Source organism: Lepidochelys kempii, chromosome 6, assembly GCF_965140285.1.
Source record: "Lepidochelys kempii isolate rLepKem1 chromosome 6, rLepKem1.hap1, whole genome shotgun sequence".
NCBI lineage: Eukaryota > Metazoa > Chordata > Testudines > Cheloniidae > Lepidochelys > Lepidochelys kempii.
In genome coordinates this window covers 37726225-37745723 of record NC_136385.1, presented here as the reverse complement: position 1 = coordinate 37745723, position 19499 = coordinate 37726225, and the positions used below count along the sequence as shown (strand labels likewise).

The 19499-nt window shown below is 44.2% G+C and overlaps 1 protein-coding gene across 3 annotated transcripts in view; it reads left to right on the top strand.

Annotated features, from left to right (window-relative positions):
- The window catches only part of GALNT18 (polypeptide N-acetylgalactosaminyltransferase 18), a 389415-nt gene that overhangs the window by 285178 nt on the left and 84738 nt on the right, over positions 1 to 19499 (top strand). For all 3 annotated transcript variants that reach the window (XM_073347598.1, XM_073347597.2, XM_073347599.2), the window contains exons 7-8: positions 9648 to 9833; positions 17448 to 17585. In XM_073347598.1, coding sequence (XP_073203699.1) covers positions 9648 to 9833; positions 17448 to 17585 — 324 coding nt within the window. The remainder of the gene's footprint in view (positions 1 to 9647; positions 9834 to 17447; positions 17586 to 19499) is intronic.

Here is a 19499-nt window from a genome sequence, read left to right as displayed (position 1 = left end):
ACTCCCTTAGGCTCCTTTGAAAATCACAGCCTTGGAGGCCACCTTGCATTTTTGTTTTGGTGACAGGCCCCCTCTGTGTGTGTGCAATGAAAGGGTTCGGGCACAGGGACTCTATTCTCACCTTGATAATTCCTGCAATAGTGTCCATTCACTAAAACTCAGTGCGCTCTTCTGAGTGCCCTCATTGCTCCCTGCTAGCACCCTGGGGCACAGGCCATTCTAGTGGAGAGTAAGAAAGTGATTGGACCATGACTTGGCCCCCATACCTGCCAGAAGAGCTGGCCAGCTGAATGGGGGAGTTTGTGCTACATCCCCTTAGTGAGTGAAGGAGCCAGCGCACACACTCTTTGTGCCTCTGGGTGCTCTGTGAATTTGTGCCTCCTGCTCAGACAGCATGCTTGTATGCTGCTCCCAATACAGGACTGTGGCTAATAGCCCTGTAGAGACTCTATAACCTGATGTATGAGCCCCAGATATTCAAATCATGTTTGTTTCTCACTTCTTTAGTACAAGAATTAGTAACTGAGTGGCATAGTTTCACCGTGATACATAGATGCTATAAAGGCACATTGTCAGCCACATCTGAACCAAATGCTAATCACATTTTCATGTATTCCAGGAGACTTTTTTCCTTATAAATAATTAAGTTTGGTTTAGAATCTGCCTTGCACAACTATCCCATTTTGTCAGCACCTGTATTGACAGCTCTTACTTAACATTAAGATTTTAAGTGAATTCATGCTTCTTGCAGCAGTGTAATTAATTATTCTTCACAAACAGAACAAAGACTGACAGTGTGTAGGAAAGAAAGGGAAGGCTTATAGGTTTGATTAATTGGAGTTTACTGGGAGACTGGGTAATTGTTGTTTATAAACCATATTATAATATTTGTTACATCAGTGTGTGTGTGTGTGGTAAAATTAGAGGAGACTGAGCCTAAAATTTCAGATCCAGGTTCAAACTCTTCTGATGTTCAGCCTGCTGTAGAAATTAAGGTTTTTTTTAGCCTATTACAGAGCTGGAGTTTAGATCTGACTTCGAGCGTCCCCAAATTTTGGAAGAGTTCAGATGTAGGATTTGGAACAGGCCCATTCTTAATTAAAATCAACTGAAGGTTGTCATAGGAAGAAAGGTGATGCATGAATCCTGTCTTAGTGAAACTTATGGCCATCCTACATCTTCCGTGGCTTTTTTATATTAATTTGAACAGTGTACACAGAATAACTCAGTTTTTTAAAACAATTTATAACTGGGTATCAGTGCTGTACTGAGAAGTGGCTGAGTTTGAAGGCAGACACAGTGTGAGCAAAACCTGATATTTCACATTTATGATCTATCTTAGAAAAGGCAGGTGAACTACTTAGAATTGTATTTTTCAGAAACTAATATTTCTTGGTAGCTTTTAAAACTGGATTGTCTACTTTATATTCTGTTTAGAAATATATAAGAGAACAAAAATGTTATTTTCAGGTTATTTATTTCATGCCAGAACAATTACCTGGTTCCTGTTAAATATTCATGGTGATTGTCACAGTTTTTCACTGGGATTGGTTATATTTATTCCCCTTACAGGATTCCAAGTCCTTAAGGCAAAGATGTGCACAAGTCTTTTAAGCTGCTTTCTCATTTGACTGTACTATGGGATCATGGGGTGGCTCATCATCCAGTGAGCTCAAACAACGAGGCTGTATCTCTCCTCCCAGCATATGCTGAACGTAATTAGGCACCAGTCCAGAAAAGGCTTTGTAAACATTCTGAATCCATGCCACATTCCTTCAGTCTCAGAAGCTGCCAAGTGCCGAAATGCTGTATTCAATCCAGTTGCCTAAATATATAAAATGAATGGCTGAACTAAGTGTCTTCCTGGTAGAGTATATGCATATAGGATGGACAGACTTGGAGAGGTTCAGTTTTCAGTTTCAGCACCTGATGATCTGCCAACCCACCTTCCGTACTCCCTAGGGAAGGGAAACAAGAGTGTGAACTCTTCTGGGCTAGCTTCACTGGGAAGGAGCCATCCTTCCTCTCTTCTTGCCCTATTGGGAGGGGATACCAAAGGCCAGGGATTTCCAGTGGTGGTGTTACAACTTGATGGTGTTCATGTCATAACGCAAGCACAAGCACATCCCAATGAAACTCTGTTCTTCTTCGAGTAGTGTCCCTGTGGGTGCTCCACTTTAGGTGTCTGTGTGCCCCTGCACCTCTATTTGGAGATTTTTGGTAGCAGTGTCCCTTTGAGCCCCCGCATGGTTGAGCCTGCGCATGTGCTCTTCCTCGTGGTCTGCCTCCAGGCTATTTAGTACTGCACTGGCGGAACACCCCCCCCCGCCCCCCCCTCCCACACACTTCCTTCTCTACCGCCTTTGGCCTCTGACAGAAGGAGCAGTTGTCCCTTCCTTATCTGTGTCGTTAGCATAAGTAGTGTTTGTTTTGTTACCTTTGTTCTCCCTAAAAGTACTCAGGCTAGTGTTTTTATTTTATTTTATTCCTTTGGTTTAAAAAGAAAAGAGAAAAAGGAAAAGAACTTCACTTTCCTTCCCTGTCTAGGGGCATTCTTCCCCCCCCCCAACCCCGCATCTAGTAGACTCATGTCATAAATATAAAGGGAAGGGTAAACCCCTTTGAAATCCCTCCTGGCCAGGGGAAAGCTCCTCTCACCTGTAAAGGGTTAAGAAGCTAAAGGTAACCTCGCTGGCACCTGACCAAAATGACCAATGAGGAGACAAGATACTTTCAAAAGCTGGGAGGAGGGAGAGAAACAAAGGGTCTGTCTGTCTGTGTATAGGCTGGTTTCTGCCGGGGATAGACCAGGAATGGAGCCTCAGAACTTTTAGTAAGTAATCTAGCTAGGTATGTGTTAGATTATGATTTCTTTAAATGGCTGAGAAAAGGATTGTGCTGAATAGAATAACTATTTCTGTCTGTGTATCTTTTTTGTAACTTAAGGTTTTGCCTGGAGGGGTTCTCTATGTTTTTGAATCTAATGACCCTGTAAGATATCTACCATCCTGATTTTACAGGGGGGATTTCTTTATTTCTATTTACTTCTATTTTTATTAAAAGTCTTCTTGTAAGAAACTGAATGCTTTTTCATTGTTCTCAGATCCAAGGGTTTGGGTCTGTGGTCACCTATGCAAATTGGTGAGGCTTTTTATCCAACATTTCCCAGGAAAGGGGGGGTGCAAGTGTTGGGAGGATTGTTCATTGTTCTTAAGATCCAAGGGTCTGGGTCTGTAGTCACCTAGGCAAATTGGTGTGGCTTTTTACCAAACCTTGTCCAGGAAGTGGGGTGCAAGGTTTTGGGAAGTATTTTGGGGGGAAGGACGCGTCCAAACAGCTCTTCCCCAGTAACCAGTATTAGTTTGGTGGTGGTAGCGGCCAGTCCAAGGACAACGGGTGGAATATTTTGTACCTTGGGGAAGTTTTGACTTAAGATGGTAAAGATAAGCTTAGGAGGTTTTTCATGCAGGTCCCCACATCTGTACCCTAGAGTTCAGAGTGGGGGAGGAACCTTGACAACTCATAATTATTATTAATTTTTTTTAACTGAAAAAGAAAGGGAAAGACGATGTTCTTCTGCATATTCCTCCCTGCTAGAAGATGAAACCCCCCTGCCCAGGGGCTTGGCTAGCTCTCTCTGCTCCAAGCAGTGCCCCTCCTGCCAGTTCCTGTAATAGCCAGACTCTCACTGTGCCTGGGAGACCCTCACAGAAGTGCTTTACCTGCCACACCTAAAACTGCAGCCTCACAGAAGCTGGGAGCTGAAGTAAAAATTCCTCCCTTTAGAGAAAACACTTTGTCTGCAGGGGACTCTGCGTGCTTTTGACCCTGGATCATCCCCAGAGCTTTCACATCAAAAGGGGTCGAGTGGTGAAGAGAGAGAGAGAAAAAGAAGAAGAAGCCACCAGCAGACTCCCGCTGGAAAGGCTCGTCCGAGCAACTGGCCAGCCAGAGGGGTGTTTCTCAGTGCAGCCACCTCGGTATGGATCCCCGAGCAGCTGGCCAGCCAGAGGGGTGTTCCCCAGTGTGGCCATCTTGGTAGGACAATACCAGCAGAGGAACCTCCTGCTGTGAGCTCAGCTGCCGCTGGGGGTCAGGAAGCTCTGGAAGCTGAAACCTGAGAAGGGGCTTCCTGCTCTGGGCTCTGCTCTCCACACTGACAAGGGGCTTCTGTAAGCTCTGTACTCTAGGCAACTACTGCACAGAGAGGGCACAATTACCACCGTACCATCTGTACAAGAGCAACACAGAGAAGACCTGTTGTGAGCTCTGCTTCCGCACAGAGACACCAGAGGCATCCACCATCATGCTCTGAGACAAGGGTACTGTCCCCTAAGGAGAGGGGGCAATTACCGTACCATCTCTAAAAAAGTGGCACCAACAAACTTTTTGTACCGGGCAAAACTCTCATCTAGCGAGTGCTCCGCCCAACTATCGGTACTGACAATGTACCATGGACCCTCCTCTGTGGTACCCTAGAGACCTGATGATTGGGGAAGAACCACAATCCCCAGTACTTGGTACCAGGACCCCAGTATCGAGCACATCCCGGCACCCAGAATCGCTCTTAGCACTGGGCTGTATACTGCCAATACCCCAGTCAGCTGCACCCTTACCCACTGACGAATCTGACACTGGCCAGGAGGAGATCATTCCCTGGCCCCTCAAGGTGGCCCACCACCACAATACAAGGGTTATCCCCAATTCCCTCATGCCAACTGCCCATGCCTGCCTTCCTGCCTCTCCCTCCCAAGACCATGTTGTAACTCTTCGGGTATGTACACACACATGGCGTGTCTGTCTCCGGTGTCTCTATGGGAGAGTCCACCAGATGGTTTGCTACAGCCTGGCACCTGAGCCAGAGCAGGAGAGCACCTGAGCCAGGACAGGAGAAAGCTTTTTCAGAACAGGAAAGAAGGGGGAAGGGGAAAAAAAAGCACCTGAAGAGGAAGCTTCCTCTTCAGCACACTTCTCCTCATCTCTCCCAGATGAGACTGTGCTGCCCACCCCTCATCACTAGGTGAAGATTTAAGAACTTTCTGGATCTTACCAAGAGGGTGGCAGACAAGCTGCAAATTCCCTTACAGGAGGTGGCAGATACACATCACAAGTTGATGGAAATTCTGCACACTACTTTCTCATCTAGAACTGTCCTCCCAATTAATAAGCTGATTCTAGATCCTACCAAAATCATCTGTCAGAGCCAGCCTCCATCGCACCAACCAGCAACAGAGTGAAAACAAAAACAACACTACATCTCTACCCAAAGAGGTAGACTTTGTTTTCAACATCCGCAGCCCAACTCCATCATAGTGGATGTGGTTAATGCATGAAGCAAGCAACATAATGCCACGTCAACTCCTTATGATCAGGCTTCAGAAGATGGCGTATTCATCAACAACATTACTGTTTAGAGTCGTAAATTACCAAACTGTCATGGCCAAAACAATTTTGTTAATCTTGGGAAACCCAGCATGTTTCTGAAACATTACTGGAAACACAAAAAGAACAGATTCAGACCATTCTTAGAGAAGGTCAGTTAATAGCCAGACCGGTCCTAGAGACACCACTGGATATAGCTCTTACAGCTGCCCGCCCAGTCTCCATGACAGTGGTACTGAGGTGGGTTGTGAGTTTGGTTTTTGTTTTTGGTTTTTTTTTGTTGTTGTTCGCTACACCTCTCTAGATTGCCCAAAGAGCTACAGACTTCCAATTTGAAGGGCCAAACTCTTCGGAGAAGACAGATATTCTCTCCACATCCTGAAGGATTCTTGGACCGCACTACACTCCTTAGGAATCTACACTGTGGAACAGAAGAGAAGATATACCTCTCAACCACACCACAGATCACAATCTTCTCAATACTCACCATCTCTGTGCTGTTATGAGCAACAGTGTAAGAGGCCTAGGGCTCAAAAGTGAGAACAGTCTGCACCCCAGTCCATGACCTCTCAAACTGCCTCTTATAAGCTGGTCGGGGGCCTGAACAATGATACCTTACAGCATCAGCTGCCATCTATACACCTGTCACGCCACTCAGAAGTTACCTTACGTTACTTCACAGCAGTTAGGACCAGCTGTAGAGCAAAGAGATTGATTTCTAGCCCTGAACCTACAGGGTGCCTACTTCCATATCTCAGGTACAACCATTTTACAGGATATTTCCTGCTGCTTACCTTTGGGGCAGGATCGTTATAGGTACTGACTGCTCCACACAGGGTAGTCTCCAAGGTTCACTTCATTGTAGTGGCATACTAACCCCTGTACAGTGACTGGACTTTATCAGCACCAACCTGATGCAGTACAAGCGAGAGCGCTCCTCTCACTACCCACATTCACCACCCTGGGACATGTCTCCCTAATAGGCTGAGGAGCTCACCTACACAACAACAAGGTTCAGGACAAATACCCTTCCACACAAATGACCTTCAATATCACTCTTTTGGGGATAAGGGCTGTCAGGCGTGCCTGTGCACAAACTCTGTCTTTCATCAAAAACAACACACAAAGGTTATGATGGACTTAGTGTGACCTGTATGTTTTGTATAAACTGCCAAGGAGCTGCCAGATCTCCCTCCCTCTGCAAGACAGCATTCAAACTTCGGAATTGATGCACCCATCACAATGTGCTCATCTCAGCTGTCTGTCTACAAGGGATACAGAATGGGATAACCAACAGTCTCAGTTGAAATTTTCTCACAACAATGAGTGTATACTGAATTCAGAGGTGCTTCAAGATATAGCCACCCTTTGGGGAAACATTCACTGGTAGTTGCCCTCATCTTCCCAGCGGACAAGGCCCACTTGTATGTCTTTTCCCAGTTTCCTACCCTATCCAAGATTCTGTTGAAAATTCAACGAAACAAAGCGAGAGTTATTGTGATTGCCCCTCTCGACTATGACAAGTCTGGCTCCCTTACCTGAAGCAGATGGCAATATGCCCTCCTGTTCCGCCTCCAGGCTTGGATATTTCTTTGTTCCAAGGCTTAGAAGCAGAATGCTCTGAAAAACTGAAACACATGTTGCAACACAACCACAAGTTGACCACTCCACATACCTATCTACAAAATGGAAACGACTCCAAATTTGTACCATTCCAAATGGATAGACCCAACCTCTTCTTTCCTCCCTCTGATTTTGCATGACATTTTAAACTCTCACTCAGCTCCCTTAAGGTACAGCTCATGGCGAAAATGGCTTCCCACTTGGAGTTTGCTCAGCCACTACTGCGTAGACTCTTTAAGGGCATTGGGACTCTCTTCCCCCATGTGACACCACCCGCTCCAGCCTGGGACTTGACTCTAGTTATCAGAGCTTGGACTAGACCTCCCTCCGAGTCCAGGGCAACTTGTTCTCTCTTACACCTGTCCATGGCGACAGCATTTCTAATTGCCTTCACCTCAGCTAGGCACATAGGAGAAATAGCGGCCCTGATGGCACACCCAATATTCAAGGCCTTTGTCTTTAAAAATAATAACAATAATAATAAATCTAGGGCCATATCCCAAGTTTCTCCCTACTTTTTCTGTACTTTCCATATGAATCAACAGATCTATCTCCCTGTTTTTTTCCCAAAACCACATTGTGACAACTGGAAAATAATTGTGCATATGCTAGATATTAGAAGGACATTAGCATTCTACTTGGACAGGACTAAGGACTTCAGGAAATCCCCTAAACTCTTCCTTTCGTCCACAGAAAGATCCAAAAGCTCTGTGATATCTCCTCAAAGACTATCCAAATGAGTCTCTAGTTGCATTAATCACTTAGCAACTTGCTTCTGTCCGTATGCACTCCATGAGATCAATTCCTACCTCAGTCACATTCCATGGGGATTCCCCTATCTCCCCAATCTATAGAGCAGTGATTGGGGCCTCTGTCCATACTTTCGCAGAACATTATGCAATAACTGAAGATTTGGTCTCTGACACCATCTTCGACTCCACAGTACTCTCTGTAGTGTAAGACTCCTCTCTGAAGTGCCAGCCTCCAGTGGTGGGTACTGCTCCGGAGTCACCTAAAGTGGAGCACCCATAGGGACACTACTTGACGAAGAAGAGGCAATTACTCACCTTGTGCAGTAATGATGGTTCTTCAAGATGTTTGTCCCTATGGGTGCTCCACAACCCGCCCTCTTCCCCTCTACTTCAGAGTTCTCTATAGGATTCTGTGGTACAGAAGGAAGTGAGGGGGGTTCACCTGTGCAGTGCTAAATAGCCTCGAGGCAGACCACGAGGGAGGGAGAGCACATGTGCGGGCTCAATGGGACACTGCTACCAAAAATCTCCGATTAGAGGTGCAGGGGCACCCAGACACCTAAAGTGGAGCACCCATAGGGACACACATCTCGAAGAACCATCGTTACTGCACAAGGTGAGTAACTGCCTCTTCTGCCAAATTGATGTCAAAAACTTTTGGGTTCAGTTCAGCAGACTCTAATGGGGCTAGTTCCTGCACATTTGAGTTTCTGCCTGAAGAGCATTCACTATGCCATTATGTCTCTTATATTGAATTTGATGCCTTGATTCTATTATGTTATAATATAAAGCTCCCATTATATAAGGTGTAGAGATATCATTCCCCTGCAAAACAAACAAAGAACTAAGGATCAAGTGGATTTCCTCAGACACACTAAACACTTAAAAGCAAGGAAATCATAAGCCAAGACAACATTCTCAACCAGCAATACCACTTTCTAAGCATTAGCCATTCACTATTGTGTTACTCGACACCAACGCACACTTTAATAGAAACATCCAGCTAATGTGATAAATGGATTGACTATCATTTGCAAGGTATGAAACTTGTGGATAGGTCATTCTCAGTAGTGAACCCTGGTTTCTGAATTCAGTCTCAAAAGAAATACATCTGACTGCTATCTGGGCTGTGTTTAAAGCAAGATGTAAGATGCATCTATTTTCCATGCCTCTTGGAATCTGGATTTTCTGGGATCTTCTGACATGCAGTTCAGTGGCTTGGTTTTCCCACCTCTAAAGTTACCTAGTTCTGAGCAGTGGGGTGTGCGTATGAAGGACTACATGTGACCTCTCTGAGGGAAAAGTTTGCAGTTATTTATATGCCTTGTACAATGCACCCAGATACTGCTGGGATCAGTGGTCAGCACACTGGGCTAGGGCATAGGAGACCCGGGTATAATTTCCTGCTCCACTATGGACATCCTTTGTGACCTTGGGCAAGTCACTTAGCCCTTCTGTACATCAGTTCCCATTTGTAAAATGGGAATAATAGCACTGCCCTTCCTTACATAGGTGTTGGGAGGATAAATACGTTAAAGATTGTAAAGTGTTTTGTGAGCTACTGATAAATGCTAAATAAGTAGGCTTTATTTATTTATTTATTTTTACTACTACCACCACTGCCATGAGGCTGGGCACATTGGCTAAGGGAGGATGTCTCTGGAAGTAACTGCTTAGGTGATACTGTAAAAATTGTTAAAGGAGTATCAGCTTTGTTCTAACGTAATTTTTGGACAGCCCAATATGAGTTGGTTGTGTTTCCTCTTAACATCAGTATTACGTTGAAACGCTTTTGGTTTTAGACATATCTGTTGAAAGTGATAAGACACTGCACTACTGTATAGTAGGCTAAGTTTACTGACTTCAACTAGTACTGTACATTTTTTCTAGGTATGGCAATGTGGAGGTAGTGTTGAGGTGCTGCCTTGCTCCAGGATTGCCCATATTGAAAGAGCCCATAAGCCGTACACAGAAGACCTCACTGCTCATGTCCGAAGGAATGCTCTAAGAGTGGCCGAAGTCTGGATGGATGAATTTAAAAGCCATGTTTACATGGCATGGAATATACCCCAAGAGGTAGGTTGCAAAGATTACCGGCATGCTTCGATAGCCTTAGCTCTGGGCCCAAAATATGAGCTCTAGTTTAGGACTACATTTAGCCACACTTATTCATATGGAGTAGCACCTTACTCTGTGAGCCGTTTAATGGTCTGCAGTTTATTTAAAAATGACTTTCTTGCCGTGTTGCTTTTTTCTTATTCATTGTTGACCCTGCAAGGCTCTTTGAAGTTAGTACCTGCAGGAATGCCAGAGATGAAGCTTACATGCAGTGTTTTTGTAGCCATGTTGGTGCCAGGTTATTAGAGAGAGAAGATGGGTGAGGTAATATCTTTTATTGATCCAACTTCTGCTGGAGAGAGAGACAAGCTTTCAAGCTTACATGGAGGTGCTCTTCAGCTTCAAATTCATGTGTCTATCTAGTATACTTTTTACCTGTGTTAGAGTGAAGCCCTGTCGTGCAATATGGGAGTATTAAATTTCTACCAGTCATGCTGGAAGGGGTGTATTTTTCTTTTCCAAGAACCCAGTGTTACTCAATGGGACTCACCTAGTAGGGGTGGAAATCCCCTTACAGAACAAGTGGCATTTCATGGCTCTAGGTCTCTATATGGATAGCATATTCCCACTTATGTTACTGTGAGTAACACTGCTTTTTTTTTTTTTTTTTTTTAAAGTAAAACAGCAGCCGCAACACGGGAAGCCAAAATTAGTAAAAGCAGACTCTTGATTTTATAGCTATGCTACATAGCCTTTAATGCATGTGTGTGTCAAAGTCCTCACTACATGCTGTGCTGTTTATATTTACTAAATAAACAATAAAGAAAAAGATTTTAAAATGTTAGAAATTGAATATATGATATTATTTATTATTAGGTCAATTAGTTCATCCCCTTAAAAATACAGACTATAGACACACTCCCATACTGATCTGTAGAAATACATCAGGGGCCAGATCCAACAAACACTTATTCAATTAAGTGATCTTTGCTCAGATGAGTAATCTTAGGACCAAATTTTGTTCTCAGTTCTACTCATGTAAATATGGTTATAACTTCCTAGAATTTATTGAAGTTATTCTGAATTTACCCTAGCATAACCAAGGGCAGAATTTGGCCTCTCATTTTAGTTTTGAGTCCTTTAAATGAATCTGTTTGCTTTGCAGTTGCAACTCCCTCCAGCTGTCTCTTGCTGAAGAATATAGCACAAAACAAATAAATGAACTCAAGCAATTTATTTAATTTAATTTTTTAAAATTAATAAAAGATCTCTCTCAAATCTCTTTCTGAACAATTTTTCAGCTGCAGTGAAACTGGCATAATTTGTCCTGTTACTATTTTTTGTGCTAAAAGTAAAACAATGAACTTTGCCTAAGTTAGTTTCACCACACCTGAGGAAAAAAAGTTATTTTAGCTAGGAAAAGACCGTTTTTTCCCCCAGTTCAGTAATGGACTGTTTCCAGTTCGTCTCTTGTGGAACTACACAGAAATTTAGAGGTCCTACATATCTGGCTGGGTCAAGGGGGGGTGGGGGGTTGGTTTGATTACTATTGATAATGTGCTTGCACTTATGAGCAGAAGATCTGGGGAAGGAAGGAGAGAGGAGATATAATGCCACTACCAGAAGAAAATAAATCACATTAGCTAAAACTAGTACAGAATGCTTTACCCCAAAGCAAAATTTCCTCTGGAAATTGGGTGATGGTGGGAGGAGGAGGAAGGCAGTAACTGGCATGGAAGCAGCAGCCACATCTCCATTGTATCCCTTAAGTTTCAAACTTCTTTCTCTTAAGACTGCCTAGTAATGCTTGTGCTGAGTAATTCCTCAGTGGCAAACAAAAGGGCAAAGAGGATCGGACCCAGTAGAATGTTAGATGACTATGGTGTCAGCGGTTCATATGTGTAATGTCCCACTGTGGAGATGAATGAGAAAGTGAAGCCTGCTGTAGGCAGCACAACAGACTCCTTGAGGTGACAGGCATTTTTATGTATAAGGGTTTCTCCTCAGCACAGAGTGAAAATGACCAAGAGGAACATCAGGGGAAGGGTGGTGTAGTGACTAAGAGTCAGGACCAGGGCAGCTGATTGGAGTTCAAATCCCAGTTTGGCCACAAACTTTCTGTAAAACCTTGGCCAGGCCATTTAATTTCTCTGTGCCTCTGTTCCCCATATGTAAAAGGGGATAAAACTCCTTTCTTTCTCCTACCTTTGCGGGCAGGGACTCTGTCTCTTACTATGTACCTAGCATGTCTCAGTTGGAGCCTCTAGGTGCCACAGTAGTATAAAAATGGTATCTTCAAGGTAGAAGATGTTCTAGTTTTCATATGGTTAAAAATCTATGAAACCTGAGCCTGGCAGTGATTTGGTATTAGCTGCAAAGTTAATACGAAAAATGTCAGAGGAGATATGGGCCCTCAATGAGCTAACAGAAAATCCCTCTAACAGTGAGGAACTATATTCTTGTATAGATGTGCCAGGCTGGGCCCTGCTCCTCCAACGTCCCAATCCTGGCATAGGGGACATATTGGGATTAGGCATGGAGCATGGTGGAGTTTGGCTCCATTGTGGCAATCTGGCACTGGCTTAGAGTCCACTAGGGGAATTGAATAATTTAAAGCACCTAGCAGCAGTTTGATGTTTCACTGGGATCAGGGCTGGCCTCAAGAATCAGGAAGCTTAATCCAGTAGGAGTAAAGAAGCTAATGAAATCACCATCTGATCTTTCACAAGTATTGTTGGTGAGGGGAAGTGGAAGATATGTTACAGGCTTCCACTTATCGGCACGCACCAAATCAGTCTGAAAAGTAAACCAACATCATTAGTGTGGGAGGTTTTTTCTCTTTCGAAAGGGCAGAAGTTATGCAATCTGCTGTTTGTACAGAAAAAGTGTCAGAGAAGAGAAAGAAAGAACGTCTATGTTTTTGAGTTGGTTTAAGAAGCAATTCAAAAAATAACTTTGACACAGCACGTGGAACATCCATGCTGCAGATTACCAGGAGTGTAGTAGGGCACAGGGCTAAAGGGATGAAGAGCAAGGAAAGTATTGGACTGATTATGTCAAAGTCCTATATCCTACTGAGTGGCATTAGCTCCATTGCACCTTTCTTCATCCTAAGACTTCATTAAGGGTGGAATATAAACTATGGACACTCTTCAAGCCATAGCTAGTTTCAGAAAGAGACAAAAGAAGATAATGCAGATGCACAAAGTGGGTGTGTGGAAGAAAAGGCAAATTGGCTGGTCAGATATTGTTGATTATTGTTGCACTTGTATAAATGTTTAATTATGTGTTTGGACAGAAATTAAACATTCATGCAAAATAGAGGGATTGGAACCCTTATAGTGGATTTGTTTGTTCACCTGTATCAGCCACGGCTTTTCATGCAGTATGCATGTATTACAGTGATGAGAAGCTGGATATGAGTCAGCAGTGTGCCCTCTTTGCCAAGACGGCCAACGGCATATTGGGCTGTATTAGTAGGAGCATTGCCAGCAGATCAAGGGAAATGATTATTCCCCTCTATTCGGCACTGGTGAGGCCACACCTGGAGTATTGCGTCCAGTTTTGGTCCCGCCACTACAGAAGGGATGTGGACAAATTGGAGAGAGTCCAGCGGAGGGCAGTGGAAATTATTAGGGGGCTGAGGCACATGACTTACGAGGAGAGGCTGAGGGAACTGCGGTTATTTAGTCTGCAGAAGAGAAGAGTGAGGGAGGATTTGATAGCAGCCTTCAACTACCTGAAGGGGGGCTCCAAGGAGGATGGAACTAGGCTGTTCTCAGTGGTGGCAGATGACAGAACAAGCAGCAGTGGTCTCAAGTTGCAGTGGGGGTGGTCTAGGTGGATATTAGGAGCTACTACTTCACTAGGAGGTTGGTGAAGCCCTGAAATGGGTTACTTAGGGAGGTGATGGAATCTCCATCCTTAGAGGTTTTTAAGGCCCAGCTTGACAAAGCCTTGGCTGGTATGATTTAGTTTGTGCTGGTCCTGCTTTGTGCAGGGGGTTGGACTAGATGACCTCCTGAGGTCTCTTCCAACCTTAGTATTCTATGATTCTATGCTGTTCCAAAGTAGCAAATACCCAGTAGAACCTACTTTTTCATGGAATAATTCCCAGAACTGGGGAGCACTCCTCAATCAAACATGTCCAAAGATTTCAGAGCATCAAAGGCTAAAAGGAGGGAGCTTGTCCTGTGTGGCAGGAAGCAGTGGCTACTATCTTGGGATCTTTGTATTTGAAGCACTGAAAGCTTTCCTCAAGCACTCTGATACCATGATGAGGAGTGTAGCGTAAAATACCAAGCTAAATAGACTCAATAAGCATGTTAAAATGGAAACAAAACTTGGGAAGTGCCAAGTGAAGGGATCACTCAGAAGAAGTCATCCTCTGAGCTAGCAAATGAAACAGAAGTATGTTTAAAATGGGGTAGGTAGGAGGGGATTGTGAGATTAGGGATTTGTGGGTTCATAGAATCGCTAACAGAATGAGATTGTCACCTCCGGGCTACTTTTTAACATAGTGACCAGTCAGTCGTCGGTGAAAGTCATTTCAACCTATGTGTTCTATAGTAGTAACCAGGTTTCAGAGTAGCAGCTGTGTTAGTCTGTATTCACAAAAAGAAAATGAGTAATTTGTTAGTCTCTGAGGTGCCACAAGTACTCCTTTTCTTTATAGTAGTAACCAGTAAATCTCAACATTTACCAGTAGTTATTCAAGGTGTTGTCATGGGTTTCCTGTAAAGAGGGGAAATACAGAAGATCTGAGAATCAGGCTGTGGTAACCAATGGTAAATTATGACTTGTTATGGTAACAACTATATGTAAATAAATTGATATTTTGGTGATTAGTCCTTCAGACCCCACACATGGGTTTTTTTTTCTTGTTTTCACAAGTTCATCTCACCATCAGCTCAGAACAGGCTCCCCAGTCTTACAGGGCCTCAGTGGGCCAAAGACCTTCCAACCCTTCCCTAAGGACCAGGGGTCCTGCCTCTTGGGTTTATCAGAAAGAAGACCTTGAGTCAGTTTTAACTCAGGCTGTTTAACTAAAAACCCACCCTTTGTCTCACAGAATGATAGAATTTAAGGCCAGAAGGAGCCACTAGATCACCTAGCCTGACCTCCTGTATAGCACAGGCCACCAACACCATCCAGCACCTGTAAAGAGACTGCAGTTTTACAGCGCATAGGAGACTAAATCTACTAATGAGAAGCACTGCAGCAGATCTAGGTGGTATTATTATGATTAACTATCAATCTGCTCTATCAATCTGCTCTGTCTTGACCGTGGCTTTTTCCCATGCCTCCAGTGACATTCAATTCTCAGCTTCCCATTACATACAAGCTGGCCTCTGCTATACCCAAACAATGTACTGTGTGCAAGCTGGTTTCCTTTCCAACTGCATGTCAGGATCCGGTTGCATCTTTACAGGGATCTGGCTCCTTAGAGTGCTCATCAGTCTCAGGAGCAATAAGCACTGCAGGATACTGTGTTGCATGAGAAAGGAATGGGGATGCACTGGAACCCAATAGAGGGGCAGCTGAGCATCACTATACATTGTAAATTTACAGAGCTCAGGGTAGATAAAGGAGTCATCGGAGGCCACAGGCACAAAGGCAGCTGTCAAGAGGGAACCAGTGACCTAGAGAGAGAGCTGTAATCTGACAAAGAGGAAATGAACAGGCTGAGAGGAGCAGCGATAGTTTTGGAAATTCAGAAAAGCATTCAAATGCAAGTTCTGTATACCTGCTGTAGTAGTGAGCTATTGTGTATAGGAGGTTTTTGCTGGTAAGATTCAGACTGACTTGTAAGATATTGAGTGCTTGAGCTGAAGCCTCAGGGGCACCTGATGCTGTAGCCCAGCAGTTCTCAACCCGCAGCTCACAGGCCGCATGCGGCCCAATTAGCACACAGCTGCGGCCCAACTCAGCTGTGTGCTGAAGGGTGGCCTTGTGGGCCGGGGTCCCACCAGGTGAGAACCACGGCTCTAGCCAGTCACATTCCTGACCAGGGGAGAGAGATCAATTAGTTAATTAAGAGGCAGTTTTATATGAAGATAGATGAATGATTTCTGCCAGGCATAGTTTGAGTTGCACCTATTTGCATCAGGCCTGAATTTGGTGCAAGGTATTTTTAATAGACTTTGCCAGTATAGAAGCCAAATTTACTTTAGAGCCAGTCAGGAAGTGCCTGCATTGTAAAAGATTCTTGCTCCGGATAATATTAATTACATAGACCGGGGTAGGCAAATGTGCCAAAGGCGGCACGTGAGCTGATTTTCAGTGGCACTCACACTGCCCGGGTCCTGGCCGCCAGTCGGGGGGGCTCTGCATTTTAATTTAATTTTAATTGAAGCTTCTTAAACATTTTAAAAACCTTATTTACTTTACATATGACAATAGTTTAGTTATATATTAAAGACTTACAGAAAGAGACCTTCTAAAAATGTTAAAATGTATTACTGGCACGTGAAACCTTAAATTAGAGTGACTAAATGAAGACTCGGCATACCACTTCTGAAAGGTTGCAGACCCCTGACAGAGACACTCTGTGATGCAAAGACCAGCCTGTGCTTCAGACTATAAAATCAGGCTCCTATAAAGCTATCCTTTTGATATACCAATGAAAGAGAATTCAGCATTTCCTAACATCATTTTAAAATCCTGATGTCAGCAGACAATGAAGACACTTCGGGCATTTATGACTCAAGCAAGACCTGTTGTTTAACCAAACAGATTGTCCGAGTTCTCTCTAAAGTTTATTTATAAGAAGTTTTGTTCTGTTATATTGAGCTGTATGTGAGAACATAATTTACAGTAAAATGTCTAATTTTACTTCCTGTCAGAAAGTGGCCATGGATTTGCATTTAGATCCCTCTCTAAAAATCTCAGTTGCATGATTTTAAAGGGATAAATTATTGAGCTCCACTTACAGGCTTTTTATGAAACTCATGTTTCATGGACTCCACAAAATTGTGTCACACCAGCCGAGGGTTAGCCATAAAAGTAACCGATAATAAAAGGAGGGGAGGGAGATATTCTGCAAATGCTTTTAACAAAAACATCAACTGAAATTTTAATGTCAGTATAAAATAGATTGGCTGAGATTTCAAAAAGGTGAGCAGGAATTCTAATCTTCACAATGGAACAACAAGGCCAGACTTCAGAAATAGGCAGAAAAAGGAATACGTTAATAAATAGGCCACAGTTGAATGTCAACAATAAGGTTGTTTCCTGGGCAACTTACTACCTTATGCCAATTATTTCTGGATCTGAAAATCAAAAAGGACTGGAGAATTACAGTGGCATTCACTAAAATCCAGATCCAAAACTCATATAAGTCAACGAGACTCTTTCCATGGACCACAGTGGGATTTGAATGAGGCCCTAAGAATCTGAACTGTGTTTATAATACTATGGTACACATCCTCTTTAAACAGAGGATTTATGAAACGTCCATTGACATCAGAATCACTTTACACCAGTGTTGTTGATCCAGTGGAGAGATCAACTCTTGTGTTACTGTTCCTCGCTGGAGTGGGCATGGCAGTAGAGAGACAGTTTTATACGAGCAAGAATTGCTTTTATGTCACTGATACGTTTTCTGTTTTTCTGACCCTTTTATGTGCACAGGATTCTGGAATTGACATTGGTGATATTTCTGAGAGGAAGGCCCTGAGGAAAAAACTGCAGTGCAAGACCTTTAGGTGGTATCTTGTCAGTGTGTATCCAGAAATGAGAATGTACTCAGACACGATCGCCTATGGGGTGGTAAGGATCCTGTTTACCTTGATCATAGAAAAAAGAATAATAGTGGAAGTAATTCATGCAGACACTGCGTAGTTCCAGATAAGAGCCAGATCAAACTGGGAGTCACTAGTTAAATTGGTGGACTGACTGGTTAGTTGAAAAAGACTGTTGTGCTATAATACTTCATGCCAATACATTCCTGTGTATTATCTTTTTTGCCTGTTCTTTTCACAGATTTTGTTAAAGTGAAAGATTTCTGGGGTATAATTTATTAGAAGCTACAGAGCTGTTGGCTGGAAATTGTGGTGAATACATGTAGTTTGTGTGAATTCACTTAGTTTTTCACATATAAGCCCCTTAATATAATATCAAATCATGTATATAGAGGTTCATACAGACATGTATGCTCCTAAGGATTATTATTATCATTGCATACTATTTATGTTACAGTAGCTCCAACAGGCCACAGTTGAAATCAGGGCCTGATTACGCTAGGCCAGTGTACTAAAACATAGTAAGAAACAGTACCTGCCCCAAAGAATTTACAACCTAAATGGAAAAAACAGACCATGAATAGTAGGGGAAATGAGCGCAGAGAGGTAAAGTGATTTGCCCTTGGGCACAAAGCAGGTTAGTGACAGAACCAGAAAAAGAACCCCTATCCTGACTCCTAGTCCAGTGCCTCATCCATTATCCTGCACTGGGTTCTCTGAGTTCTGCAGTTTGTCAGCCGTGGAGATCCGGTTGGATCTAGGTTTGCCAGGTGCTCGATTTTCAACCGGGCTGATCAGGCCATTAAAAGTCCTGTTCATGGTGCTGTAGGGCTAAGACAGGTTAGTCCCTACCTGTCCTGGCACCACGCTGCGCCCTGGAAGCAGCCAGCTCCTAGGCGGGGGGAGCACAGGGCTCTGCATGCTGCCCCCGCCCCGAGCACTGGCTCCACACTCCCACTGGCTGGGAGCCACAGCCAATGGGAGCTGGGGAGGGTGGTGCCTGTGGGCGAGCACAGAGGCTTCGGCCCCGCCCCCTCCCCCCACCTAGGAGCCGTACCTGCGCTGCTGACCGGGAGCTACATGAGGTAAGCCTGTGTCCCCTACCCCAGCCCTGAGCCCCCCCCAACCCAGAGCCCCCTCCTGCATCCCAGCTTCACCCCAGAGCTCTTCCACACCCCAACCCCCTGCCTCAACCTGAAGCCCCCTCCTGCACTCTGAATCCCTTGGCCCCACCCCCCCAGGCCTGGAGCTCCCTCCTGCACCCCAAACCCTTCATCCCCGGCCCCACCCCAGAGTTTGCACCCCCAGCCGGAGCCCTCACCCCCTCCTGCACCCCAGCTCCCTGCCCCAGCCCAGAGCCCCCTCCTGCATCTTGAACTCCTCATTTCTGGCTCCACCCTGGAGCCCACACCCCCAGTTAGAGTCCTCCCCCCCCCCCCCCCCGCAGCCCAGTGAAAGTGAGTGAGGGTGCGGGAGAACGAACCATTGTGGGAGGGAGAATGTAGTGAATGGGGGGGGGGGCGCAGCTTGGGAAAGGGGCAGGGCTAGTTTTGTACAGTTAGAAAGTTGGCAACCCTAGTAGGATCCTGTAGGGCAGTAGCACATTTTAGCGAATAGAATGGCTCTGTACTTGAGAGGTATTTTATAATTATTTGACTGCTTTGGATGGTCAATTGAAATTATAGGGCTGGCTTTTCATGCAAGTCAAATAGACAAGAAGAACCCATCCAAAAAGTTATAAGGCAAATATGACAGGCCTCGATGTGAGGATATTGACTTCACTGGAATTGTGCTCAGTTATACTAGAACTGAATTTGGCCCAGATTCTTTTAAGGATAGATTAGACTTCCTAGTAAATGGGTTCATATTTCTCCTGCCAGGCATAGAAGCCTGGAGCATTTTTGATCACAGATATGAATAGGAAATGAGTGAAAAAGGAAAC